The sequence below is a fragment of the Solea senegalensis genome, linkage group LG3 (genome assembly GCF_019176455.1).
Source record: "Solea senegalensis isolate Sse05_10M linkage group LG3, IFAPA_SoseM_1, whole genome shotgun sequence".
Taxonomy (NCBI): domain Eukaryota; kingdom Metazoa; phylum Chordata; class Actinopteri; order Pleuronectiformes; family Soleidae; genus Solea; species Solea senegalensis.
This window is the reverse complement of record NC_058023.1, coordinates 19,423,106-19,450,378: the sequence shown is the minus strand read 5'-3', so window position 1 is coordinate 19,450,378 and position 27,273 is coordinate 19,423,106. Positions and strand designations below refer to the sequence as shown.

Here is a 27,273-nt window from a genome sequence, read left to right as displayed (position 1 = left end):
AAATAAAGTTGGATTGGATTGGATTTATGTATTTCCGATGTTGTTGATGGACAGTTGACAGTATGATGCACAGTTGCACTACAGCCCTACAGCCCAGCACTAAAGAGCAAAGATGAGAACTCTCTGAAGTTGCCTCCTTGTCTTTCATTAGTTGCTTTAACCTACAACATCTGCATGACGTGAAATTATGATTGCTAATGTAAAAAAACGTCAACTATCACATACTGCCTTGGAGCACTTTTCACAATCTCAAAATCAAACCACCATCTCAGAGTAGCTGTGCTTGACTATTATTGATTCAAATGTAACACTATAAATTGCATTAATTATAGTTGCGTTATTTACACAAAGGTCGGAACCACAGAAGACAGTAAAATCAGATTAATATAACTGCTAGTTGCAACCACGTTTTTAATGTAACCAACAAAAACTGATAGACTTGAGGTTATTTTCCTTATTTAAATAAACTGAAACGACTGCAGACACACTCTATGTATGTATCATGATAGCATCTTTTATGTTGCGTCCTCAAAGCCGCGTTGAAATACTCGCATCACATCCGGCTTCCTGGCGAGCTGCCGTGCGGCTGTGCCAGACGCGTCCTCTGAATCTACGAGTCCGAGCTGCAGAAGGACCTTGGCTGCTTCTGCGTGCTGCCCAATGCAGGCCATGTGAAGAGCTGAGAAAGGAAAACACATGGATATATGTTAACTGTATATGTTAACTGTATTATTAATATATTATTATAAATATATAAATATTATAAAATATTATTACGAAAATTTAATGACCGATATTTATTTAGTCAAGGTCATTCACTTATTGTTGTAGCTGAAAGCAAAGCTTCAAATTTTTTTCCTGAAGGAATTTTATGGCTGAATAAAATACTGTTCTGTAGTGCAGTTTCATGTCTCATTACGAAGATTTCCACTTTTCAATAATGAACAGAGAACCAATGATATTGGGAGAGAAATACAAACTCAATAAAATGCCATGTGTTGACATTAAAGGTACAGTAGGGCAGGATTTTAAGTGTTAGTGATCAACATTTGCTTTTAGCATAATGTAAATCAGGTTATCTGAGAGATGCTTGCTGGCCTCATCTTTCTCTTTCAGGCTTAAGGAGGTGGGGTCGTCCTCACTGAGGCGATGAGCTACACCTGGACCACTTCACTGTGTAGCTCACACACACCATCTGTGTGGGACTTGGCACAGCTGTCTGTTGTTTTTTTCATGCATCCATAGACACACACATACATGCTGACACTGATGCATAATTTCTCATTTTTGTATATAAATGGGTTACTTTTTTGAAGTAGACCTCATCTCTCCTATTTTTATTGACTTTGTCTTACTTTAAGCGTTTGCCTACCAGTAACAAGCTAAAACTATGGTTTGCATGAAATCCTAACTGCTCCTGCGTTTGTGTTAAATAAAGAAGTAGAATTCACTATCACGGATTAGTGTATAAATAAGAAATTCTCTGGTAGCAATTGTTAAAGTAGTACAACTTTGTTCAATTTTGGCCACTTTTCCCTCGTTTTAAGGCACATAAGTGTGAAATTGGCAAGATTTACAAGCTAGTTTGTAAAGTATTCTGGCCAAGCAAAACTTGCTTTCCACTATTGGCAGATCTAATTTTTAATTGAATTTAAATCAATTTAATTTAGCTTATTTCTAGTTGGACTGTGTCTGTAGTTATCTCCCATTAGATGGATAGCTCTATTATGTTTTGTCAGGACATTCCTCACTGGTTTCTGCACACACATAAATAAAATAATGTTGTTTTAATGACAGTTGTGTCAAATTTTAGTATAATTGTCACTGTCAAATCAATTATAACCAGACACACCATCATTGTAAAGCAAACTTGCTTAGGTTTTATTTTTCTATTACAAGCTAATATGGTCCCAAGTGGGTTTGTCTGTGGTTTCCATGGCCATGGCGATGACCTGCATAATTTGCTCACTTAAAGCCCATGCACACTTAGGACCCAGGAAGTGGGCCACCATATTGTCAGCCAGAATATAACCCTCATGGGGCCCAGATGAACATGTAAACCACTTAATGTTGCTTACCACTTCTTCCTTTTTTGTCCCGAGCATGAAGATCAGCTCCTAACTCCAGCAGTGTTCTAATAGTGGACACAGGGCCTTCCTGAAAAACACAGGTGGAAGTTTCATAATATCATTTACCAGATATTATACTAGGTTCGTTGATATGTCCATTCTTTAGTTGCACTGCTGCCACTTCTTTCAACTATTTATACACAGCAGTTCAGATTCCTCCTACAGTCCAAAAATACACCAAGAAGATAAATGGACACTCAAAATTGACTGCAGATGAACGGTTGTTCATCTCTGTATGTTGACCCTGTGACGGACTGGTGACCTGTTCAGGCTGTACACTGCCTTTCACCCTATGTCAGCTGGATTTGACTCCATCTGATAATGAGTGAGAGCTAAAGTGTATCTGTCCACCTAAGAATACAGAATACCCCTGCGCTTTAGATCCACCAAAACATAGAAGTTTGAAAACTCCAGGGCTACATTTTAGTCTGGATTAGAGTGTTCGAACCCAATCATGGGGAGAGAATATTGACTGAACCTGACACGTGTCCAGTATTTTATGTCCAAGTCTGACCTGAACATGTTAGGAAAGTACTTTTATTTACTGCACGTTTTACGAGATGCTCTGTTTAGATTATCTGTCCAATTCAGTATTATGGCCCAGAACAATCATTTCTCAGGCTGCACTGCGTGACGTTCACTCATTCTTACGAGAGGCTAGTGTTTGTTTCTGATGTCTACAGATTTTCACATTAGTCACATGACTTTATCAGCCGCACTTATGAGTATAATAACATTTGAATAGCCTGTGTGTCGCTTTCAATGTGTGAAATGGTAAACTCTGCTTCTAAACAGAAACACTAAATCAATCAGTTAACAGTTTCTACGTATTATCATTTTTTTTACTTGTTATAAATCTATTTACACCGTATTTTCAATGAAACAATTAAAAATAATGCCATTTGATCCTTCATCACCCTGCTTTACCATATATTTCTCTGTACCAGATATCCACGCTCCATGTCTGCACAGGCAAAAATTTGAAAGAAGTCTATTGGATTATTATTATATTACAATTATTACATTATTACATTTACCTCTTGATCGGTTCACAAAAAGTTTTAGAACTGAATTTTACTTCTCACAAAACAGCAGTTTGGTGGACTATGGGTCCCTTCCTAAATTTTACTGCATGTCAAGAAAAAACATTTGCCCATTTTCTGTTGGAAAGTAATGAATGACAGACAGATTGAGAGCGTTTATTTTCTCTTCATTAGTGGATTCATTTTTCTGTCATGGATTTGCATTGACTTGATTATCAAAGATAAGGAACAAAGTGTGTTCTGCATCTGTTAAACAGGGAACATGTCATGTATCTTTCAAATACAGAACAACCAGAAGCAGAACAATGACATCACTGACAAAAATCTGCAAAAACTATGACTGCCGCTTTAAATAAAACATCATTGCAATTCAGCTGAAGAGACATAATTCTGTAAAAGAAATTCTGAAAAATTTGAACAAACATCGCCAAGTCCACTTACTCCAGAGAAACAGAGAGTAAAAGTTATTAACCCTGGATAAAAGCACCACTGTCTGAGAATCAATAATCCTACCTTTGCAGCGTAATGCAGGGCAGTGAGCTGGATGTCAGTCGCTCTCTGGTTCACATCTACACTGAGGTCCTGCACCAGGAAGCGCAGCGCCTCCACCTGGCCAGTGACGGCAACTTGGTGCACCAGCAGAGCCCCGAGTTTGTCAGCTGCTGTCGGAGACGCCTGCGAGGCACAAACACACATCCTGTTATATCCATGGAATATAAAGTTTTCCATGGAAAGAGTATAGATGTGACATGTTCTCTACCTGGTGGTTTTCTAAAAGCAGCCTGGCCACAGAGATGTGACCATTCCTGACGGCGTCCATCAGAGGAGTGACTCCACAGCTGTCTGTGCTGTCTGGCCTGTAGCCACAGCTGGAAGAGGATGTGGTGATCAGTCACACAAAGCAGCTCCACTGGACACCAGTAGTTAGACGTTAAAGATAGTTCAAGTTTTTATGAAAAGTGGCAGTATGAGGCCCTTTCACATACGGTCGTCAGTGTCCTACATACTGCTGACTGTGCTCGCAGTGAAAGCATGGCTACCAGCAAAGGACACTACGAAAACAAAAGATCTGAGCAACTTAACAATTTTCATTTTTAGTAGTAAAAATACATCCCCGCTACAAGGTCCACTGGGCATGAATAATTGAAAATGAATGACATATAATGGTGAGACTAAGGAGTGCAACACACAGGGAACTCCTCTGCTCTCTTCTCCCTTTCCTTAATTGTGTCAGGGTGGCCTTTGCATACCAGAAAGGATATACACACTTAATCACAACTCCCTCTGTTCGGGCTGAACCACAAGATGGCCTCATAAAGCAGAGCCCTTTCCTAAAGTACATATGAAACATGTATTCTAAGGCTACAGAAACTGTTGTACGATACAAACACAGCGAGTATATACTTATGTAAACAAACTTGTGGGGACCAATAAACCCCCCTAAATATTAAACACTGCCCTTTTTATATGTTTGACATTTTATTGAAAAAGATTTTTTTTAATTATTATTTAACATCACAGTAAACAGGACTCGTTGTTCCTCTGCTGCCTCCACTGACATGTTCTAATATATCATTATATGACCTCAGTGGTGAAGATGTTATTGTGTAAGCCTTTTGTTAAGAGGATAAAAATCGTTTTTGCTGTTTGTTGCTGTCAGCTATGTTGAATCCGAAAATGTGCCTGCCTATTTTTTGTGGGTACAAGATGCAGGGGGCACACATACAGCAGTCATCGCTGACCATGTGTCAGAATATCATATAGTTAAAAATAGAAAAGTGGCACACACATCCAGTAAAAACATTTAGAGGGGTCAAAACAATAATCTTTTTAAAAAGAAAACCTGGTCTATCCATTTAAAGCCTTAGTTTTGCTTTTATCAGTACAGGTAACTGTAGAAATGCAAAATCTGGATCACAGTTATATGATTACACTTTGTATAACTCCATTTCCATATTACTTTAGGCTTAGGCTTCAACCATGGACATACAGTATATACAGTATACACAAGTTGGAATTCTAAATATCTGATTGAAACTATGCACAAATTTAAGTGTACATTTGTTTTGGGTCAGTCGCTCCCATCCAACCTTGAGCCTTACCTCTCCAGCAAGATCCTTACGACCTCCTCACAACCATGCATCGCTGGAATATCAACAGAACAAGAGCAGGAGTTAGTGCCTGTAGTACCATAATCAAAGTGAACAATTCACACCCAGAGATCTCTTTTGAATCATGCATGTGAAGCGTCCCTGGGAAAGCCTCACCTGCAGTGTGCAGCGGTGTCCTGCGCGTCTTGCTCTCAGTGCTCCAGACATCCGGAGCAAAAAGAAGGAGGTGCGTCACGACCAGAGGATCCCCCTCCCTGCATGCGATGTGGAACGAGTTCCAACCGTCCTTGTTTCTGAGCGCAGGGTCGGCTCCGTGACACAGCAGCTCCTGGATCACATCAAGGTTCCTCCGAGTGCAGGCCATCATCAGAGGAGTCCTGGGAGTTAAATGGACACACACTTGTCTCCAGGCTGCAACGATGAATGAATAACTAATTAAACTGTGTTTGTATTTAAAAAAGGTCTGTGAATGTGAACTTTATAGACACAAACACTTTTATTGATAACGTAATTTTGAGTTTTAAAAATCTAAATGTTCTACTATTTCAAACAAACAGCTAACCGATCATTTAAAAAATAACCAAAAGAATAATTGATAATGACAATAATCATTGGTTGCTCATTTAGCCAAATAAAATCCCTGGAAGTTGGAAGTTACAGTGCCATACAATGTTTTGTTGTTATTTTTTTAAAAATACATTTGTTTAATAGTGATGCAAATATTTCAAGCATATTTGCATGATTTACGCTTTAAATGTAATGCAATCAACAGTTTTTCCTTTTCAACAAAAATAAATAAAAATGTGCAGTTCACACAGAGTAAAGAGGGTGAAACAGCTACCATTACATTTTGGTGGAAAATAAATAAACAACATATGTACATAAAGTCGATACAACAGTGATTATTCCTATCATTATGCCTATCTTTATCATAATAATTATGATAATAAAAATACCATATATTCAGTGCTAGATCCTTAAAATGATCCGTACAGCTTCCCAGGGCATGACTGACTTTAAACCATTTTCTCTCCAGATGTAGGAAATGTTTCAGGCTTCTGGGACAATACTTCCTAAATGTTAAAACAGGCACTACCATGATTCAGAAGTACCGCCTGTTCCGTTTTTAATGTTTAGATGTCTTTTCTTTTTTAAATTTTATCCCTGTGAAGCACTTTAGGAAATGTTTAAGTATTTAAAAAAATAAAAAATAAAATTTTTAGTCTGTTAAAGGTATCACACTAAATAAATGTATTACTGATTTATCAATAATAATAACAAACGATAAAACAAAACCTATACATTTGGATTATAGTGATTAGATTTTATTACTTGTTATTTTTTTACTGTTCATTTTTGTCATTGTTTCATAAAACAAGTGTTCCATGACCGTTCCAAAATAATAACTCTCCCCTTAAAAATGCTCCTAGCCATATTCAAACACGCGACCGCAGGGTTTCAGCACTAATCTACCAATTTAAACAGTACCAACACGAACAATAATATAGTGTATTGTAATGTAAAAAACAAAACAAAACTGTGCTGTAAAAACGTGCAATGATATGAGGGCAACTTTTTTATATCTCGTGTTCCGACGTTAACTTCATTTCTTTATTTCTACTACAAAGTTTCTGTGAACTTTGTGGCAATTATGCTCCTACTCTAGGACGAGGAAAAAACCTGGCTTAGCTTTCTATAGCTACTTTATTATATTGATTCTCTGTAAATTTGAGTGGTCAAGTCGGGTTTTGGGGGTGGAGTGGCTCAGTGGTTAAGACAGGTACCGTGTGCGAAAAGACATCATGGTCGTAAATTCGACCCCATCCCTGGCTGATTGTACTCAATTCCATTGTAAGTCGCTTTGGATAAAAGCGTCTGCTAAATGTAATGTATTGTTTTACTCCACGGCTGTTGAATAACGACTGAAAAAAATAGACACATAAGAAAAATTTCTCCTTCGAGCCGGATTCGAACCAGCGACCTAAGGATATCAGCATTGACCGCTACAGTCCTCCGCTCTACCAACTGAGCTATCGAAGGTGAACTGCTGCCGTGAAACAGGGGGCACTCTCTTATAGGAGATATACTATGTGTCATACGATAAGCTCACCAATCAGCTTTCTTCAGAGTGTCTACTTTAGCTCCTTTCTGGAGTAGATAGCTAACACATGCTAGGTGACCCATGGACGCAGCTTCGTGCAGAGGTCTCTTGTAGTCGTTGTTGCACACCTCCACGTCCGTGCCTACACGCTGCACCAGATACTCTACCATATCCAAGTGTCCGTTTCTGGCAGCGTAGTGCAACAAGGTGTCTCCAGAGCGGCCGAAGTGTTGACTCTTCACAGTCTGAGGAGTCGTCGAGCCGCCACCTACTGTCATGAGTTCCTCCAGAGAGCTCAAGTGGCCGTCCTGAACGAGCTTCACCAACACTCTCTGCGTGTTAGCGTCCATGATGGCCGGGCGGAGGTTAACAGGCTGCAACTATCTTCACCTACAGCATAGAGTGAACCCTCATAGTTTGTTAATTTGATGGTTAGTTAGTTCGACAAAGTGGTTCCTGAGCTGCTAAGATGTGTTTTCATGTTAATTTCACACCGAGTAGCAGGGGAAAAAAACTAGTAGACCACCCATAACCTTACACTGCGATGCTACGCTGTCATCAATGAGCGCAAAACGCAAAAGCATTATTATCGTTATTATAATTATAATTGTTATAATAATATAATAACAATAATAATAACAATTATAATCGTCATTATATTATCATCCAAAATACTCAATTAATGTGTGTTTACAGTATGTATAAGTGTGTTCGTATATTATTAAAACATAAAATCAAAATCTCTTGTGATACTACGTGTACGCCTCTAAAATGTGCTATGTAAAACAAATGAAAACTGTCAAATGCAAATCATTTTCAAACACCACATTAACATTATCATGGCTTCTTTATATCGCTAGGTGTAGTCAAACATTACAAGTTGAGAAATTAAAAGATGGCTACTACGAGTCGTTGCTGAACGTCATGTTTGTTGCAGTTGCTTAAAGGTTGAATGCATAAATCAGTAACTACAATACAAATATTTTGTTGTTTTATTGAACACAAAAAAAAACATTTCTAAACGGAGTAAAACATTACTCAGGGCAAATAATCCTCACAATTTACAAACTAAAAGTAAATGTGAAGGGATAGTCTTTGTTTGTCCTTTTCGAAAGAGCGACACATCCTGGGCATCATGGGAAATGTAGTTTTTCTGATGGCACAGCATAGCATTGATCGGATTTTTTTCACATAACCCAGCTAACCTTTATAGTTATAGCAATACATAGAAGTATAATTTTCAGTGATGATAATGGTGATTATCACTGATTTTTATTCTCACTCTGTGTATAAAATGACAAACCTGAGCAGCTATGATTGGTTAAGAGCTGACCGTGTTCCTGGCTGCATCTACATAACTGGAGCAGCTGGGTTACTAGGGTTAGTTTTCAGCACTGGTGGTCTTGATGAGTCACATCTGGAGGGAGGATAAAGGCAGAGGGATGTGGGGGAAGGAAAAGTGGAACCGTTGGCCAGAGTCAGTCTCAGTCAGTCAGTCCTCAGAGATTTTTCACCATGGACCATGAACATAAGTGACACTGACCACGATCATCTGCCTCTTTATCCTGGTGAGTAATATATTTAATGTGTTACATGTCATACATCAAATGAAATTATTGAAAAGGACATACCTTCTTATCTCTTCCTCCTAAAATGCATGTTTTCCATCACTGTATATAGTTTCCCATGTGTGTGTATACTGTATGTATTGTATGCTGTGTATTTGTGCAACTGTTGTGCAATTAAACAGCAGAACATTTTGTCCTGTTTGAGTATTTAACCTTTAACTATATATTAAACAAAATTGTGCAAAGTTCTTTATGAAGCTAAACTAAATAAATATTTTCTTCTCTGACTTTTGTCCTTTAAGATAATACTCAGTAAAGCTAAATTCTGATTATTATTTTTTTGTGAGATAATGGGACATACACTTATTTCCTGGAAATGTACTCATGCAAAAAACCATAGCCTTGACATGGAGATTTTCTTTTTTTGTTAATTGTATAGAATGCCAAGCCCCAACAGTAAGTTAGCATTTTCTTAATTCCTAAGTCTGGCTGTGAGTGTATTAATGATTAAAAGCTATATTAAATGCAAGATACCATACATGCACTTTCATTTCTCTTGACTCATACATCAGTTGTTCAAACACAGTGTGTAAGGCAGCATGTTCATCCCTCTGGAAGAATTGTATCTGAAGCTAATCACTTCCAGATGGAGCAGGCTGCTCCAAACAGGCACAAACAAAGTAACCAGTCGAAGTTTGGTTTGAATCTGCAGGAAACAGGGAATAAGAGGGTGTTTATGTCACACATGATCACTAAACTTTAACCACTTAACAGTGAATGCACAAACATTGAGGTTAATGAAACCAACAGTCAAATCAGTGTTGGCCGCAATGAGGTGACAGAGGCGGAGGCGAAATCAGACAAAGTTGTTTACATTTTGATGTTGTTCTGTCATTTAATTGTGCAAGCACAAATCTCTTTCTGCAGTGCAGTGACGCAAAACTTTAAAAAAGTTGGAAGGGAACTAGATTCTTTATTTAAGCCCTGGCATCAGGAGGGAAGGAAGGGGTGGTGGAAGGCCTCTGATAAAATGCAGCCACATGTGTCGTCCAGTGTCTCTTTTAGTTTTGGGCCTCAGAGTGAGTTGGACACACTGGCAGTTTTTCACACTTGGCATCGACCAGTTACAGATTTCATGTTTTTTTTAATATGAAAAATATAAAAGGAATCACAAAGGTCACGTAACAAACTTGCCTCTATGTGCGTGTGTGCGTGTGTACTTGATATTTTGACCTTGAGAGGACATTTTGTCTGGGCCTTTCAGGGTTAAGACTTGGCTTTAAAGTGAGGGTTAGAATTGGCTTCAGGTTAGGCTTAGGCCCTTATTTGTGATGGTTAAGGTTAGGGGTTACGCACATTACAGTATAATAGTGTCTTCTCTTGTTTGTCAGTCATCCCATCTGTTTACCATCTCTGTGTGTGTGTGCGCAGATGCTGCTGGGAAATAAACACGAAACATGGCTCTCCTGAGGAAAAGTAAGTGAAAGCAACATTATGGAATTTGACTGTTTTATGGTTTTGTCTGACATCACTTTACAAGACATTTTTATGTTCACGTTCACACTGTTAGGAACACCACACACAGTTGTGGTTTAACGCATTAGGATTTAAGTAGTGATGGGCAAATTATGCTTTTGTGAAGCACTTGAGCCAATTGTTTTGAAAAATGGAAGTGCAAGGCAGTAGTCAAATTAGGTGGTGAACAGGAGGCTTTTAATTACACACACACAAATGTGCGCACATACCTCAATAAGTAGTGTTGGAGAAACTACTTTACTTAGAGAAGACCTTTTGTTCTGAACCATCTTTGCTTTGATCACCCTTTTTAAATGATCTTTGCTCTGAACATTATGTGATGCACACACACTAAGGCTGAATATTATGTTTACAAATGAAGATTGATGAATGTTGTGTTATTGAGGAGAGACAGTGCTGGGAAGATATGGCATAGGTTGGGGGGTGTGATGAGGTAACCAGATGACAAGCTGTAAGGAGTTCAATTTCACACACTTCCATCCAGGGTGTGAACAGCAGCAAAATACATGCAGGAGTTTACTTTCAAAATGAAACTGTGAAAACTGTGTGATAATAGAGATAGCATAGATCTCAACTGTTTTCATCATAAACATGGGGATAATTTAACTGGTAAAATATAAGTGTGAGGCAAAGTCATAACCCTTGGTCAGTCTTTTGCATTATTACATTTTATTGAAAGTTGGCTCCAAGAGAAAGCTATGTTCACTCCTTGCCTCTAGATGTATACATACATATATATATGTATATATATATATATACATATATATATATAGATATATATATCTAGAGTGTTCCATGTGGACAGGGCTTTCGCAGACACCGCAGTTATGACCTGCACCTCTCCCTGTGTTTCAGTCAACCGTGTCCTGCTGGTGCTGCTGGTCTTCATGTTGTTTCTGCTTGTGCACAATGCATTGTTCAGAGCCTCCTCACAGCCCAAACTCTCAGGTACATTATCTTCCTTCCTTCCTTTCTTACATCATTTTACATTTTTTAACCCATTTAGTAGGCTTTTTTTTTTAGATCCCTATTTTTCAGCAATAGGTCTCTGAATTTACCTTTTAAAAGACATTTTATGCCTTTATCAATTTGACCTTGTTTTTGTACTGATTCTTATTTGTACTGAGTCAGCGATTCCCAGCTTGTTTCCTTTTCTTTTTTTATAAAATTTTATTTCATTATTGCTTTTATTTTCTTTGCCTTTTATTACCTATGTCCTGTTAAGCATTTTGTTCATGTCTTTTGAAAGTTGCTATTCAAATATAGTTGTTATTATTTATTTATGACCGTAATAAAGGCACTGTAATTCTATCAATATCACCGTAATGATGTAATTTAATTTAAACTATCGTGCAGTTGACCTGTAACCCGCCGCTCCCTGATTCTTCTCAGATCACCGGAAGACGAGTGGAAGTGCAGCTGGAGGCCCTGCAGTGAGCGAGCCAGAGGCAGGCGATGTCATCCCCGTCATCATCTGTGCCTCAGAGGAGCGTATGGGTGGAACCATGGCAACGATCAACAGCATCTACAGCAACACGGATGCCAGTGTTTTCTTCTATATTGTCACTTTCCGCGATGCTGTGAGACTGGTAAGGTCAGTCATTTCTGATTCTTCACAGGGGTACAAACATATTCAGATATGATTTATAAGCCATATCCTACGGTGGCTGAAAGGGGCAAAACACACTGCAACGACCCAAAACACATGCAGGAGGAGAAACAAGCTGCATATTCACAAAGGCTGCGGATTCAAAAACACAAACGAAAACAACTTTATTCATCCAAATGTGGACAGAACATGACATCCCACTGTTATTCCTCACCCTGGTCACCTTTATGTCTTTTTTCACCTCATCTCGGCTGCAGGCAGTACATTGAGGAGACCGAACTGAGAGGCATCAGGTATAAGATACTGGAATTTAACCCCATGGTTCTTCGCGGAAAAGTGAAGCCAGATTCTTCTCGCCCTGATCTGCTGCATCCAGTGAGTGTCTGGGTTTCTGTTGTTGTTCATGCAGCAGAGCCAATATTACACGGCAATAGAATACATTTGCTTTCTTACTTTGCAGCTCAACTTTGTGCGCTTTTACTTACCGTTGCTTGACATCAACCATGAGAAGGTGATATACCTAGACGATGACGTCATTGTGCAGGGTATGTATGTGTGATGATTGGCTAAAGGGAATCCAATAATAATATTAGTTTATTTTGTTTTTACTCCAAAATGGAATGTGCAAAGTGTTTCACCAGAGAAACCTTAAAAATTACATTACATTACATGTCATTTAGCAGACGCTTTTATCCAAAGCGACTTACAATTGAATCAAGTACAATTAGCCAGGGGTGGAATCGAACTTGCGACCATGATGTCTTTGGTACAAAAGGTAGGGCCTTAACCACTGAGCCACTCCACCCCATGTATAATAATAATGAAGTAAACAGTTAGACACTCTTCAGAAAATAAAGTAAAAACTAAATTTGATTTGAGCACCATTGTTGTAGCTGCCGAAAATGACCTAGTTCCTTCCAGACTTCTCATGTCATACATCCACTCAACAGATTTATTTATTTATTTTCCATTTTCATGTGTTCCAGGAGACGTTCAAGATCTGTTTAACATCCAACTGAAGCCTGGACATGCTGCTGCTTTCGCCACAGACTGCGACCTGCCCTCCACACATGAGATGGTGCGCAGCATCGGCATGCAGGTGAATATAATATGTCAAACTACATGTGACAACATGGCAGATCGCAACGAGCTCCTGTGAGCATTGACTTCTGTTCCTGTCCTGGATCCGTTTTAATTGGAACATCTCGTCGCTCGGACAGGATTTCAAATGGTTTGGTTGTGGGCTTTTTTTCCAAGTTAACACGTTATCAAAATTTGGTTCTGCAACTGTGCCGAAGCCGTGTTTGTGTGAAAGGGCTATGAGAGATCGATCTAGATCAGTGGCAGCTGTCATAATAATAGGATTTCACTGACAGCAGCTTTAAGACCTGCTTTCAGGGACTCAAACTAAAATACATCATCTCCTCTGAACTCACCCTCCAGACCACATACATGGGCTTCCTGGACTACAGGAAACAGGAAGTTAAAGACCTGGGCATTAACCCCAGAGACTGCTCCTTCAACCCTGGAGTGTTTGTGGCAGATATCAGCGAGTGGAAGAAACAAAAGATCACCAAACAGCTGGAGAGATGGATGGAGGAGAATTTCAGGTATGATCAGGTGTGAGGAGTTACTCCTAGAACTCCTACTGACAAACAGAACAACGGATTTGCTTATTTTGTAGTTGTATTTGACTTTTACACCGTTGTGACTGGAAATTTCATTTGTTTTATTCATAGTTTCCCTTCATTTTTCACAAAATCATTTCATTTGTCAGCATATTTTAAGCACATTTCAAGAGTTTTTTTTTCCTACAGGGTTTAACGATAGCTTGCCTCCATGATCTTTTGGTATTATTTCAAGAGCAGGCTGTATACTGAGAGGTGTAATGCTGCAGTTCCAGCTTCAAGTTTTGTTCTGTAGTTTTCAGGGGGGATAATAGCAAAAAAAGAGACTATTTTGCTTTACAAAGAGGCTACACTGCAGTACACTGAACTTGTGGCCACAGGTTGTTGTCAAAATCACTCCTGACCCTTGGATTGTTTAAGTGCAGTGTTTGGTCACTAGGTGTTGCTCACATCTCTCTCCACAGCTTTCCTTCAGGTTTTTGTTAGTTAGTTAGGGATTGGGACCAGTACCCCCCACAACCCTCAAACCCTCATGTAGAGGATAAAGTGACAGAAGATGGACAAATGAATGAATCACTATTTAGGAAAATTTAAGGACATAGCATAAATGTCTGTTAAACAAGATTTAACCCCCTCTCTCCCTCTCTCTCATCAGACAGAACATATACAGTAGTGCCATGGCAGGAGGTGTGGCGACCCCACCCATGCTGATCGTTTTTCATGGCAAATACACAACACTGGATCCACTATGGCATGTCAGACACCTTGGTAAATTCACCTCACCTCACCACAGCATTTTGTTAAATTAAATTAAATTAAATTAAATTAAATTAAATTAAATTAAATTAAATTAAATTAAATTAAATTAAATTAAATTAAATTAAAGTTTCATTTTAAATTAATATGGTTCAAGACCATTAAACCCATCAAATTATTTGATTCTAAATCACAAAAGAGGCCTCGACAAAAACAAAGTAACAGGTGAAATGAAATATAAATGGTTATTGAAATCAATCACAGCACAAAAAACAGAAATGCATAGTTTTCAGTCTTTTTTCGACAAAGGGCAGCAAACTGCTATGAAGAAGAAATCCATACTTCTCTACGTATCATGCAGATGTGAAGGATATTCTTCTTTCTTAAGAGGTGATGGATTGATCAGATGCTTTAAGCCAAATGATGCTTTCAAACTAAATGAGTTGAAAACAATTTGCTTTGTTGTCAACATTTACTGAGAATAAGCATATTTCCCTTTTTGTATTACTTATTGCTCCAGAGGGACAGGGGCATAAAATCGGCCTCAATCACATGTCACCTCTTGTTATCTTGTTATGCTATTATGATATCTGACTCCAGATGTGAAATAAATGCAGAATTGTTTCATTTGTTCACTCCTGCGTGGCTTAGATTTGGTTACATTTCCAAATCAAGATGATAATTGTGACAAGAAAAATGACAACTTAAGAAATCACTGCTATTGTGTGTACCATTAGCCACGGAAATCTTTGCATCATCAAATTTGGCCCTCATTAAAAAAAAAGGGCCAAATACAATATATACAGTCACAAAAAACATGATAAAACATGAAAATAACAATTTGTACTGAACTGAATGTACTGTTTGAGACAGTGACAGAACAGATAGAACTGAATGAAATAAAGTCAGAATCAGCAGTGAATGTCACAGCTGATTGCTGATGCGTTCATTTACTGTTGATGTGCTGAACCTGAACAAAGAACTAGAGCAGGGTTATCAATCAATCACTCAGTTATTGAATAGCAAGTTAGTACCCTTCAAAGACATTACCAAACATACAAAAATTGTACATCATAATAAAAATGCATTGAAGAAGTAGGAGGATAAAAAATAAATAAATATTAAACATACAAATAAAAACTAACTGCAATCATGATAATAAACCAGATATACATAAAAACTGGCCTAAAATCAATGTATTTTTTTGTACTAATGTATTTTAATAGCAAGCGACGTAACAAAAAGAAAATAATAAAATCAAAGAGACAATTAAATAAAATGTAGGGAATTTATTATTATTGTTCATATATATGTAAGTATTTATATATTTGAATCAATATTATTTTGCCATTCTTTCATGAACAGACTGAATGAATGGACAATAATATTTATTAAGGCCAGAGTGAGTGGTTTTCACTTCCTGGTGCTCTCAGGTCCTCAGGTAAACAGTTTCAGTGTCTCTAAGCATAAGAACTAATTGCTGCTTAATTAAAAGAAAAAATGGTTCTGCATCTCCCAATTTAATTGTAATGGGAAACTGAAGAATACACTGTGTAAAACCTGTATGTACTGCTGCGTTTATTGGGCAGGACACTCTTGTTAATGAGCTTTTTTTAATCTTAATTAAATCTATTTATGGTTAAATAAAGGTTAAATCAAACAGTATATTACAATAAATTACACATTTACAATAGAGAAACAGCTGATTTACAATCATTTTACTAGCATTTACCAATGACAAGTTGTGACATGAGAATGATTATTACTGCTCCATGTGGACATAGATAAAGCTATAATATAGCAGCAGGACTCTCGGGTTCATTTCAAAGAGCCTTCTTGTTTGTCCAGGCTGGAGTCCAGATGCCCGCTATCCCGAGAGTATCCTGCAGGAGGCACACCTGCTGCACTGGAATGGCCCATTCAAACCTTGGAACTATCCTGCTGTTCACTTGGATCTGTGGGAGCGGTGGTTCATCCCAGACCCCTCCGGCAGCTTCTCTTTGGTACGACCTGATGGAGACAGCTGACATCTGTGGAACACACCATTTCTAAGCCAAGGGGGTGGGGTTGGCATGAAACATGTGATGTTGAGGACAAATTGGAGGGATGATGGGAAACACACAGTAAATGTCACTCCGAGGAATGTTCTTGAAAATGAAACATTTGTTGAACATTGTATGAGAGTGCCGAGGTCAGACTACACAATCTTTTTGGTCACTGTGTCAGATTAGGTGATTACACTGCTTTAAATTCATGCCATGACTTGACCGACAAACGTCAGACTACACAGTGGTACTTGACGTGAACAATCATGATGTGATGACACCTCAAAGCGGAACTATGCAGGATTTTTAACCAGATTTAACAGCTTTGGAACCATTGTGATGGTTAAATGTCTTGTTGTGGGGAGATTGGGGGCTGTCTCCACTACCCCACTGTCTGTTAGTGGAAAACCAGCCTTACAAGATCAGGGAGCTCAGTAGAGTCAAAGGCGAAAAAGCGACCAGACTTGCAAAGTTCCACTTTAAAGAAGACAAACAATGGCGTGTTTGTCTGATGATGGCATCATAAGAACAGGGACGTGCTTTCCGATGCTGAAAACAAACTTTTCCTTGGTCTCACAGTTCCGTCTCTTAGCACCACCAACTTCATCACTTCTCTGCTCCCTCATCATTTTGGTGTTTTTGCTTGTTACCTTTGCACATGTAGAGCAGGCAGATTTTGTTTCTTTATATATGATACATAATTCCAATCCATGGGATTAAATCAGTTTAAATCTGTGGTCTTTGCTGTTTGTTTTTTTGCCCTGTCCCCAAAGCTCTCCCTGTAAAGCAAAAACCCTCAGAGTAACCAAACAAGACAACAATTCCCATGGTCCCATGCTGCTTTCCACAACATGTGATGATGGTGAGTTACTTTTGGTGGATGTACATCTTTGATGTAACTACAGTAGCCAATTAGTTATTCAATGCAAGGGTATGGATAACCCATCTTTAGTCCATATCTTTGTGTTTTTGCCTTTAGACAATGGATTTGTTGAATAAATAAATACAGAAAATATCAGTGCAATGAAAAAATCTCTTCTTTTCTTCTATGTTCTATGATGTTTTATGGAAGTTGGTATTCGTATAGGGCAGGCTCATTATTTCTTGTTCCTCAACACCAGACCTGCTAACAGTATAATCTGAATCGTACAACTGTCACATGGCATCACAATTATGACATCACAACACATCAAAGGGGTGTGTTGAAATTACAACTTCTAAACTGTGATTAAGAAATGAAATTAAAACTGTGGAGGGCAGCATTACAACTCTCTACAGCCAGCTGGACATTATTATTACACATTTTTAAGAAACAAGGATTTTTTTTTAAATGAAAACCACCATTTTGTATCAGGATTAAATTAAACAGTAAGGTAAATATCATTCCTCTTCTCTGGTTTGTAACTTGCACACGCTACAACGCAATGGCACTGTTGTGTGGAGTTGCGAAATGAAAACTTCATGTTATAAAGAACTAAATATGTGTGGTACAATGAACTTGGCGGAGTCGTAAGAAAACCTTGTAATTTTTGCAGTGAAAATGGAGGATCGTGGAGATGGAGAACATAATGGTGACAATCGTAAGTACCAGGTTTAACTTTGTACATAGACTCTCTGATACATTGTTTTTACAAAAGCAACAGTCCAGTTCTAATAATTTCCGGCAGGCTCCACACAGAGGTGTAATGCTCTAATCCCCCCACAGTTTGAAGTTCCTTGTCATAGTTCAAACTTAATCACAGTTGAATTCTATGAAAAATTGTAGGTCCAGAGTTTTACCTTTTCCCAAGAGGAGAGGAGCCAACAGCGAATCAGCTTACAAATGAAGAGATACGTTGGTTGGATGTAGTGTGGAATGTAATGGGAATAGACATAGGTGACTATATTTCCCTTATGTACTTTATACAACATGGTGAGCTACAGATCAACAATGAAGACAATCTCTTCCCTGATGAAACCCGTGCTCGTAGTGACAACGCCCCTTTAATAGATGTCAACAACAACCCTCTCACTGGCAACGAAGTTCATGTCCATATAGACGTAGCCTATGTTAACCCCCCTCCTATCGAGGAGGTTAACCACATGCTTCTCACTGATGTGGCCATCAATGACGATAACCACGTCCCTGTTGTTGGGGAAGAAGTCCATGACATTGATGACCATGATGACATAGGTTATATGTGGGATGTGGCCATCGATGACAATAACCACGTCCCTGTCGGTGACGTAGTCCATGTCCTTGATGACCATGGCGATGTAGCTAATGTGTGGGATGTGGCCATCAATGAGGATGACGTTGTTGTCGATTACTATTACTATTACCATGCGGCTGCCATTGAATTCTATGACCGCACCATTCACGATGACGACCATGCCCTAGTTGTCAATGATGATGTCATCGGTGACAGCAACCACGATAACAGGGCTGATGATGACCACACCCCTGTCATCGATGACAGTGGAGATAATGTCAGTGCCCCTGTCATCAATGACGATGACAATTACCATGCCTATTTTTACTATTACCCTGCCCCTGTCATCAGTCAAAATTACTCAGCCCCTGCCATCAGTGACAATGACCGCACCACTGTCATTGATGACAATGATGATAGCCTTGTCATGGATGACAATGAGCACTCTCCTGTTATTGATGATGACCATGCCCCTGACAATGTTGTCAGTGACAATGTCACTGACGATGAAGATGGACATCAATTGCTTTTACCCTATTCCTCTCATCAGTCTCTATAGCTGTGTTTCCACTGAGTGGAACAGTTCAGTTTGGTACAGTACAGTACATATTTTTTCTGTTTTCAGTAGGAATAGTACCAAAATAATCAGCCCCAACTGTTCCATCCTTTGGTGCGCTTCCTTTGGGGTACCACAGTACAGAACGATCCGGGTATCTCCACCCACGACAGTCAGCTGAATGGGCAACAGAAGCAACAGAAAAACATCACTCCCTTGCAACAGGTGTGAATATCTTATGGAAGTCCAGGCAAATGCCCGCAGTCTATTCTCATACAAAGCTGGATATCTCATTGAGACAAACAGCCACAAACTGAGCAGAAAAAAAAGAGCTACTGGATGTTTATTTGTAATACATTTGGAAAGGACAGTGCATGTTAAACATTTCAAGAATGTAAACACACCAGATTATAGCCAAAGGCTAGTTTCCATCTGTTGTCCCCAAAGATGTAAACCGAGGCAAAGACAAAAAAACACAGTACACATACAGCTCATCCACACATCAACAGCAGCTCGACCCCTCCACACGTACCCATACAGTGCATCTGTTGTTGTCTGTTGTGTTGTCGTTTGTTGTGTCGTGTTCAATGACGTCATTCGTTGTCGTCATACCGGTACGACGTCAGGCACAGCCCACATCCTGCCTACCAAGTAAATGCAATACCATTCCAAACTGTACAATGATGGAAACAAAAGGGGATGGTCACATGCTGTCAACACTATCAGCGCTATCATCGTTGATGATAGTATGGATGTCAGCAATGAGAATGCAGAAGATGCTGGTCCTAGCGGTGGGGTTCACTTTTACCAGGGTGTAGAAAACATAACAACCTTTACTGGGGGATCCAGGAAATGTCAAGGAAGGAGAACAGGACCAATGATGACAGCAACAGACGATTCAGATAACATCAGCAACATAGACAGCTACAACTTCGTTCGGCTTCTCCCTGAACTGCATGTTTGATTTAGCAGAGATTTTCATGCCAGGTACCAACAAAAAACGTAACTTTTAGTTTAATAAATGATTTCAAAGCAATATTTAACAATGAATTGAAATGAAACATGTTAAAATCAGCAGAGTTTCGGGAATTTCAGAGAAACTGCTTCTGTCCATGCTCATCTCATCTCATCCCCCTGAGCGCAAAAATAATCTATTAGGTACTTCCACTTAGTTTGTAGTTCCTGTGGTGGAAACACACGTACAGTAGTTTCTGGTACCTGTGGTAGAAACATGCCCATGGTCCATATGTTAAAACAAAGGCCTGAGGATGTGCAATTTCACTGGCTCCATGTCTGTTTTTGAAAACAAAAATTTCAGAGGGTTCACCTGCAACCAGGCTACTATTGGATGATACCAGCTGTAAATCGCAATAGTGTCCACTCATGTGTCATGCTTTATCATCTATAGTGTCATAGCTGCTGGAGGCAACTCCTTCACAGCATCCATGAACATTCTCCGTGGTCTTCCTCTGTTCCTCCTGCCCAGCAGCTCCATCTTCAACAATCTTTGTCCGATATAATCACTATCCCTCGTCTGCACGTGACCAAACCATCTCAACCTTGCTTCTCTTACTTTATTTCCAAACCGTCCCTCAAATGTGCTCATTTCTAATCCTGTCCATCCTGGTAACTTCCAACAAAAATCTCAGCATCTTCAGTTCTGCCAGCTCCTGTCTCTTAGGCAGTGTTACTGTCTCCAAGTCATACATCATAGCAGGACTCTTCCCTTTCACTTTCGCTGCTATGCTTCTGTCACACATCAGCCCTGACACTCGTCTACACCCCCTCCACCCTGCCAGAACTCTTTTCTTCACCTCTCTTGTGCACTATTCAGAAGATATTGTTCAGAAAAATAAATTTATAGTTAAAATCTTTGTTTTGGTTAAAATCGTATCATTAATCATTAATTAGTGGGATTGCTGCAAACCTTCTTCAGGGGAAGTCTTGTGTCACTCATGGTTTCGACATTTGAGCAGTAGGAACTACGGTCTTTGCTTTAAAATGTTCGGAAGTTTTAATCGACTTGCTCTGTATCTCACAAGGTGCCATTGCTAACGCCACTACTAACTGCAGGTGCCACAGAGCTGATTCAGATCAGCAGATTAGACTGCACACAGGTAAAGACACACCCACTGTGACAGTGAATATTCAGCTAATTTAGGACATTATTTATTGTGTGAAGCTACTTTGTTTTCAGGCTTTTCACCAATATGGGGGATTGATAACTTCACTCCTGGGAGAAGAGACCAATGTTTTAAAATGTGGGCAACAAAGGGCATCTGTAAAGTTATGGATTTATATAAGGAATGCAAACGGGTTTCATTTGAAGAACTCAGAAATGTATATGATATACCTCGGACACATTTATTTAAATATTTACAGTTAAAGAGTTTTGTTTATGCACAGACACACTCCAATGTACAACACTTTCCATATTCATATATCCATATTAGAAAACCTAGCAGTGAATAAATGTACTGGCAAAGGTGAGGTATCCTTACTCTATGACATATACTGCTAAAAAAATCATAAAGACTCTACTGAAGATATTAAAACTCAATGGGCAAATGACTTGCAAAAAGATATATCTGAGGAGGACTAGAGGGAGGTTTCCCATCTCAATATTCCCGATATCTGCTGTGGGACTGTCCGGAGATACGAAAATTCTGGAATGAAGTTATAAAATGCTTTTCTCGGATGACCTTTAATCCACTACCTGACTGTCCTACACTTTGTATTCTTAATTTGTACCCAAAGAACTGTATGCTAAACAGGATGGAAAGACGTCAAAAGCCCTTCGATTGGTCGCTGGCTGAAAGAATTATCAGCATGTCTTGTCCTTGAAAATTTAACATACACAATAAAAAGCCAAATTTAAAGAGAAGCTGGATAATTTTATAGAGTGACTGTTATTTGCTTCATTAAATAAATACACGTCTATAAAAAAACAGTAAATAAATGGTAGTTAGAAATAAATATAGAACATTTAGGGACAGGTCATTAACAACAACAACAACAAGACCTCTCTCTTCCACAATAATAAAATATTGCACAATGCACTTATTTCCAACTACCTATTAACCTAGTTTGTTAGCTGATAATTACCTTCAAGTGTCGATCAGGTGGATTCATCGCTCATTTCGTTGTCAACGTTTCCAGCTTGACTGGCTTGGTGTTGCTACTAGCAATGCTAGTGTTAGCGCTAAGCTGATGTCACTTTCCATAACTCAAAAACAGTACATTCTTAAGCAATAAATTCCGTGTTTGACCAGGTACTTCATCAGGTTTGAGGTATTTCCTCGGCCCGCCTTGCATTTCGCACTGCAAATATGCTCTCACATTCTTGCACATTCTCCCAGACATTTCAAGTACCGAAATTTGGTTTCGATTCATTAAAAGTGAACCAATACTCTGTAGTACCGACACAAATTGGTACCAATGGACACAAGGGATAGGGCAGGATGGAGACATGATGATCCTCTGTGGCGACCATTAAAGGGAGAAGCCAAATTAAGAAGAAAAAGAAGATGCAGCTGATGTGGACAATTAAGGTGAGTAATTTACATTTGATGGCTATCCATGTTTGTTGTGCCAGAGTATATGGAAGAGCTCCAACAAACTGAAGAGCAGACGAGGTGTTACTATGCTGTGACCCTACGCCCATAACACCCAGGCAGGGGCCTATATTGTGAACCAGGGACCAGTTGATGCCTAAAATGAGGTTGTGATATGACCATTAATGACACCTCAAGCACTACACAATCCTCCATCAAGACTGTCCTCCAATGAAACGGGCATATAGGTCGTATGCAAGAATTACGACCTGTGTTCACGTTTTCAAAACCAGCGCCCCTAGCGGTTGTTACATGACAGCAACCTGGTAGTAGCTTTGAAGTGTTATCTAGTAGCTTCGCCGGAGTCGCCAGGAGTCTGAGTGTGGTCGAGAAGGGTTCGACCCCCTATATCAACTTTTTGATTTATTTTTACTGCCTAAAACCCTGTCTCTTTTGCCCTAACCTCAGTAACACATGTGCATATTTGAGTTGAAAAATACCGCACCGGAAAACGAAGAAATACGTTTTCAAAACCAGCGCCCAAAACGACCCACATTTACTTTCAGTTGGAGGACAGGTTGCTCCATCCGATCAACAGAGCAGTGCCGGAGACACATTTGCCGTCTTGTCTCCCTGTAACAACTCTCAAGCTACATGAGAATTCATACATGAATTGAGACTTGAGTGAGACTTGAGTGGCACTAGTGCTTCAGTAATGTTCCTATACTCCTGTTCCTATAGAATGTGTCACAGGACATTACAGCTTGTGATGTCATGCCATGTTGGTGATGTTGTCAAAACATCAAAGAGCCATTTTCCCTTTGATATGTTAGAGGAAAATGCTTTGGAGCTGGGATATTAGATGGAAGGAGCAAATCCCAAGGTAACGAAGATGCACTAAGAGGTAATAGATCGCTCAACATTGAGTAAGTTTTTCATACTTATATCATAATTGCTGTAAAAATGGATGGGCGTGGAGATGGAGAGCATGTAGGTCCTAATCGTAAGTACCAGGATCATCATTTTACACAGATCCTCTGACGTCCAGTTTTCACAAAAGCTTGTGCTTGTTTAAAGGCATTTGGTATCTCTGTTCTGTTGCATTTCTGCCTATTCTCCTTCATTTCACCTTCCCAAAACTATTTAAGACTTACATATTACAGTTGAAGTCTGATAAAGATAATGGGAACCGTTCTCTACTTTGCAGGTCCAGAGATTTACCTTTACCCTAGAGGAGAGCAGCCAACAGCTAACCAGCTTAGCAACGACGCGATAGATTGGCTGAATGTCCAGTGGACAATGGGAGTAGATGCAGAAAACTATACGCAGCTTATGTACTTTTTACAACACGGCGAAGGACCCAACGATAACGAAGTCCAAGGCATAGAAGACGGCGATGATATCCTAGTCATTGATGAGGATGAACATGTTGACCACGGCGCTGCCAATGATTATGCGGCTCCTGTTGGCAACGACTCTGATGTCGTCATCATCGATGACAGTGAAGATGACGACATAGATGACAACAATAATGACAACAGTGACAACATCAGTGTTACTGAAGAAAACAATGAAGACCCTGTCAATAATGATGACTTCTGCAACAATGCTCTAGATGACAGTGGTGATGTCAGTGATGAGAATGCAGAAGATGCTGATCTAAGTGGTCAGGTTGACTTTTACCTTAATGTAGAAGAAGCTGACACCCTGCTTGAGGGATACAGGATCATGTCCAGAAAAGACGAGGAATTGAGGTTGTGGGCTGAGTTTGATGACACTGACAATGACAAAGATGTGGACAGCTATAACTCTGGAGACAATGATGAGACAACTGTCAAAAGTCCAGTGAAAAATACAGGCTACGAGTCAAACGAGGATGCCGAACGAGACCAGCCAAGCAAGCATGAAAGAGATGACAAGAGAATAAACCAAAAATCGTGTTACAAGTTGTGTGACAACTTTGACACTAGCACCAATATAGATGCGGCTAACACAAATGTAGATGTGGCTAAAGATGATGGTGCCGTATGTAAGGATGTCAACCAGCCGTTGGAGGAGGAACCTACAGAGCCAAAACCACGAAAGAGGTCTCGAAAGAGGAAACACATCGAACCGAACCGGGATACTTTGGACAGGAATTTATTCAGACATCAAGAGCTGCCAAGTTTTTATTATGATTCTGACAGTGACTGAGGCTCTTTCCTGCAGTAAGATTTGGATTTGAAGAGGGCCCTGAACACAATAATCAGTTTCAACTAAGCTTTTCATAGCATAAGAACCACAAACTTTATTGAAGGTAAAGGTATCATCATGTTACTCATTAGTTTGTTCTGAATGGACTGATAGAGAATTGTAATCTGATGGATGGAACCATTTCATATAGTTACTCTCAGTGTTTAAATTGTTAGCATGTCCTTCCCCATATTTGCTGTAGTCAGACCATAACACGGAAATAATTCATCCATCTACCCCTTTATCCCCCACCGGAGGGTCACGGGGGGTGCTGTGCCAGTCCCAGCTGACATAGGGCAATAGACAGGGTCACACCCGGGACAGTTTGCCAGTCCATCACAGGGCCACACACAGATAGAGACAAACAACCACTCACTCTCATATTCACACCTATGGTCAGTGTAGAGTGTCCAATTTACCTAATCCCCATATTGCATGTTTTTGAACTTTGTGAGGAAGCAACACCCACACAGACACGGGGAGAACATGCAAACTCCATGCAGAAAGGCCCTTGCTCCAGCCAGGGCTTGAACACAGATCTTCTTGCTGTAAAGGCAAGAGTGCTAACTACTACACCATCTGTGTGGCCCAGAACATAATTCAGCTTATTTGAAAAACTTCAAACTGCAGACAGGAAGATGTTGTTCTTGTGGAGGGCAGCACAGCACATCTACATGTACAGCCTGCTGGAAATTCCTCGAAGAAGAGACACTAGCACAACAAAAAAGTACCACAATAATAGTGTTTTTCATGTGTAATCATCTCGATATTCAGGACTTAGTCATGTGCAGGTGGTTTGACAAACCCCTTTCCTGCTTTTTAAAAATCCAATAAAAACTACTAAAAAGTAAGTCCGTAATTTAATTATTCACTTAATCACTTATTTAACATCTTATAGGGCGGATAAGATTGCCATTGAAAAGCCCATTGGTGTTTTGCAAATGAAAAAGAGAAAGAAACTGACACCGGCAACACAATCAACCTTCCTGTTCTGGAAGGTTCTGCAAGTGAACTGGTGACAGTTGAGGTTTTGAAAATGTTGGTACTAAAAGGTGCATCCACGGCAGTATTATATTATTTAATCGTGTGCTATGGTTCCATTTAACTTTCATAAATAAAATGCTTTAGTCTTTAGAAGATGTATAAGCCAATAAAAAATTTTAACTAAGGGTTAGAGTTAGTTTAAATTTAACTTTGTGTGAAAAACCTTAGACTGAAGGAAAGAAGAGTGCAGGTTTAAAAACAAACGTTCTTCTCTTGCAACAATGGTGTGCAGATTTCATGTTTGCAAACTGTATTCATAACTATAATGTTTTTGACTATCGTGAGGTGCCATAGGGAGAGTTGCATCAGTTACAGCTTTGGTAGCTGTAACAAATATTTTTGTGTTTAGAAATGAAAACACAAAAATTCCATCCATCCATCTTCTACCACTTTATCATGATCAGTAAAAAGTTGTGATATCTGTGTTGACATTGAAGATACTGGCTGGTATCACATCAGATCGATTTCAAAGTTTGCAGTATCGCACACCCCTCCTTGCATCATTTCCTCCACCATGAGTGTTTGGGGGTGATTGAAAAAGTGATAAAGACCAAAGCAGACATTTGAAGACATTTTTGGTGGTACCTTGACAAGCCTCCAAGTGCCTCTTCATGTCATTCCTTCTGATGATGGTGTTATGACACAATGAAAATGTCAGCCGTGCTGTGACGACCTAGGTACTATGGAGTAATGGAAAAATGGCGTACCTGACCTACCCAAAACTAAGTAGTGTTAGAACTGTATAATGGAAAAGCACCATACAATTAAGGAAACAACTTTTCCTGCATCGCACATCACTTAATCCAATCAGGAGCTAGGACTCAGAAGACTGACAGCAGCTTTAAATCATTCAGTATCAATTCCTCTGTCCAAAACAAAGGCCCTGGTAATAATGACCAAGTACAAATTGGTACAATTTTACAGCGGGTTTTAAGTAAGTGTAATGTTATTATTACTCCACTTGTAGGTGCCAGAGGAAGAGTCAGCCTCCTTACTGGAGCCCGGAGTGCATGTCTTCAGAGCAGCCACTAAGAATTTAGGTTTGTCAGAAATAGTTCACCTTTCAAATCCTATGAGATGTTTGTTTGTACTTAAGTTGCATGAAAATGTATCTGTAAACAATCCTTCATATTCATAACTGCAAAGTTATTATTATTTCCCTGCCTGTA

At 39.3% G+C, this 27,273-nt stretch overlaps 2 protein-coding genes and 1 non-coding gene across 3 annotated transcripts; 1 reads left to right on the top strand and 2 right to left on the bottom strand.

The window, feature by feature from the left end:
* Nucleotides 1–381: 381 nt before the first annotated feature.
* On the bottom strand, nucleotides 382–7,901 carry ankrd16 (ankyrin repeat domain 16). The gene is made up of 7 exons (XM_044021222.1): nucleotides 7,394–7,901; nucleotides 5,440–5,660; nucleotides 5,275–5,317; nucleotides 3,933–4,041; nucleotides 3,686–3,847; nucleotides 2,079–2,157; nucleotides 382–679 (listed from the first exon to the last, which is right to left on the bottom strand). Exons 1-7 carry the CDS (start codon nucleotides 7,732–7,734, stop codon nucleotides 516–518), a joined length of 1,119 nt encoding a protein of 372 aa, XP_043877157.1. The 5' UTR covers nucleotides 7,735–7,901; the 3' UTR covers nucleotides 382–515.
* Nucleotides 7,237–7,323, bottom strand: trnay-gua. Its single transcript is given in 2 exon segments — nucleotides 7,237–7,272; nucleotides 7,287–7,323. It is a non-coding gene; the product is annotated as a tRNA-Tyr (tRNA).
* An 800-nt stretch (nucleotides 7,902–8,701) lies between the features above and the next one.
* On the top strand, nucleotides 8,702–17,261 carry glt8d2 (glycosyltransferase 8 domain containing 2). The gene is made up of 10 exons (XM_044020613.1): nucleotides 8,702–8,952; nucleotides 10,384–10,428; nucleotides 11,344–11,436; nucleotides 11,881–12,082; nucleotides 12,355–12,472; nucleotides 12,558–12,642; nucleotides 13,084–13,196; nucleotides 13,541–13,707; nucleotides 14,381–14,493; nucleotides 16,330–17,261. The coding sequence occupies exons 2-10, from the start codon at nucleotides 10,410–10,412 to the stop codon at nucleotides 16,506–16,508; spliced, it is 1,089 nt and encodes a 362-aa protein (XP_043876548.1). The 5' UTR covers nucleotides 8,702–8,952; nucleotides 10,384–10,409; the 3' UTR covers nucleotides 16,509–17,261.
* Nucleotides 17,262–27,273: the final 10,012 nt, after the last annotated feature.

Coding starts and splice junctions, on each gene's coding strand:
- ankrd16 (XM_044021222.1), bottom strand. CDS start 7,734: ATGGACGCTAACACGCAGAGAGTGTTGGTGAAGCTCGTTCAGGACGGC. Junction 5,318..5,439: donor GACACCGCTGCACACTGCAG/GTGAGGCTTTCC, acceptor TTGATATTCCAG/CGATGCATGGTTGTGAGGAG. Junction 680..2,078: donor GGACAAAAAAGGAAGAAGTG/GTAAGCAACATT, acceptor TTCCTTTCTCAG/CTCTTCACATGGCCTGCATT.
- glt8d2 (XM_044020613.1), top strand. Junction 12,643..13,083: donor CGATGACGTCATTGTGCAGG/GTATGTATGTGT, acceptor CATGTGTTCCAG/GAGACGTTCAAGATCTGTTT. Junction 13,197..13,540: donor TGCGCAGCATCGGCATGCAG/GTGAATATAATA, acceptor CTCACCCTCCAG/ACCACATACATGGGCTTCCT.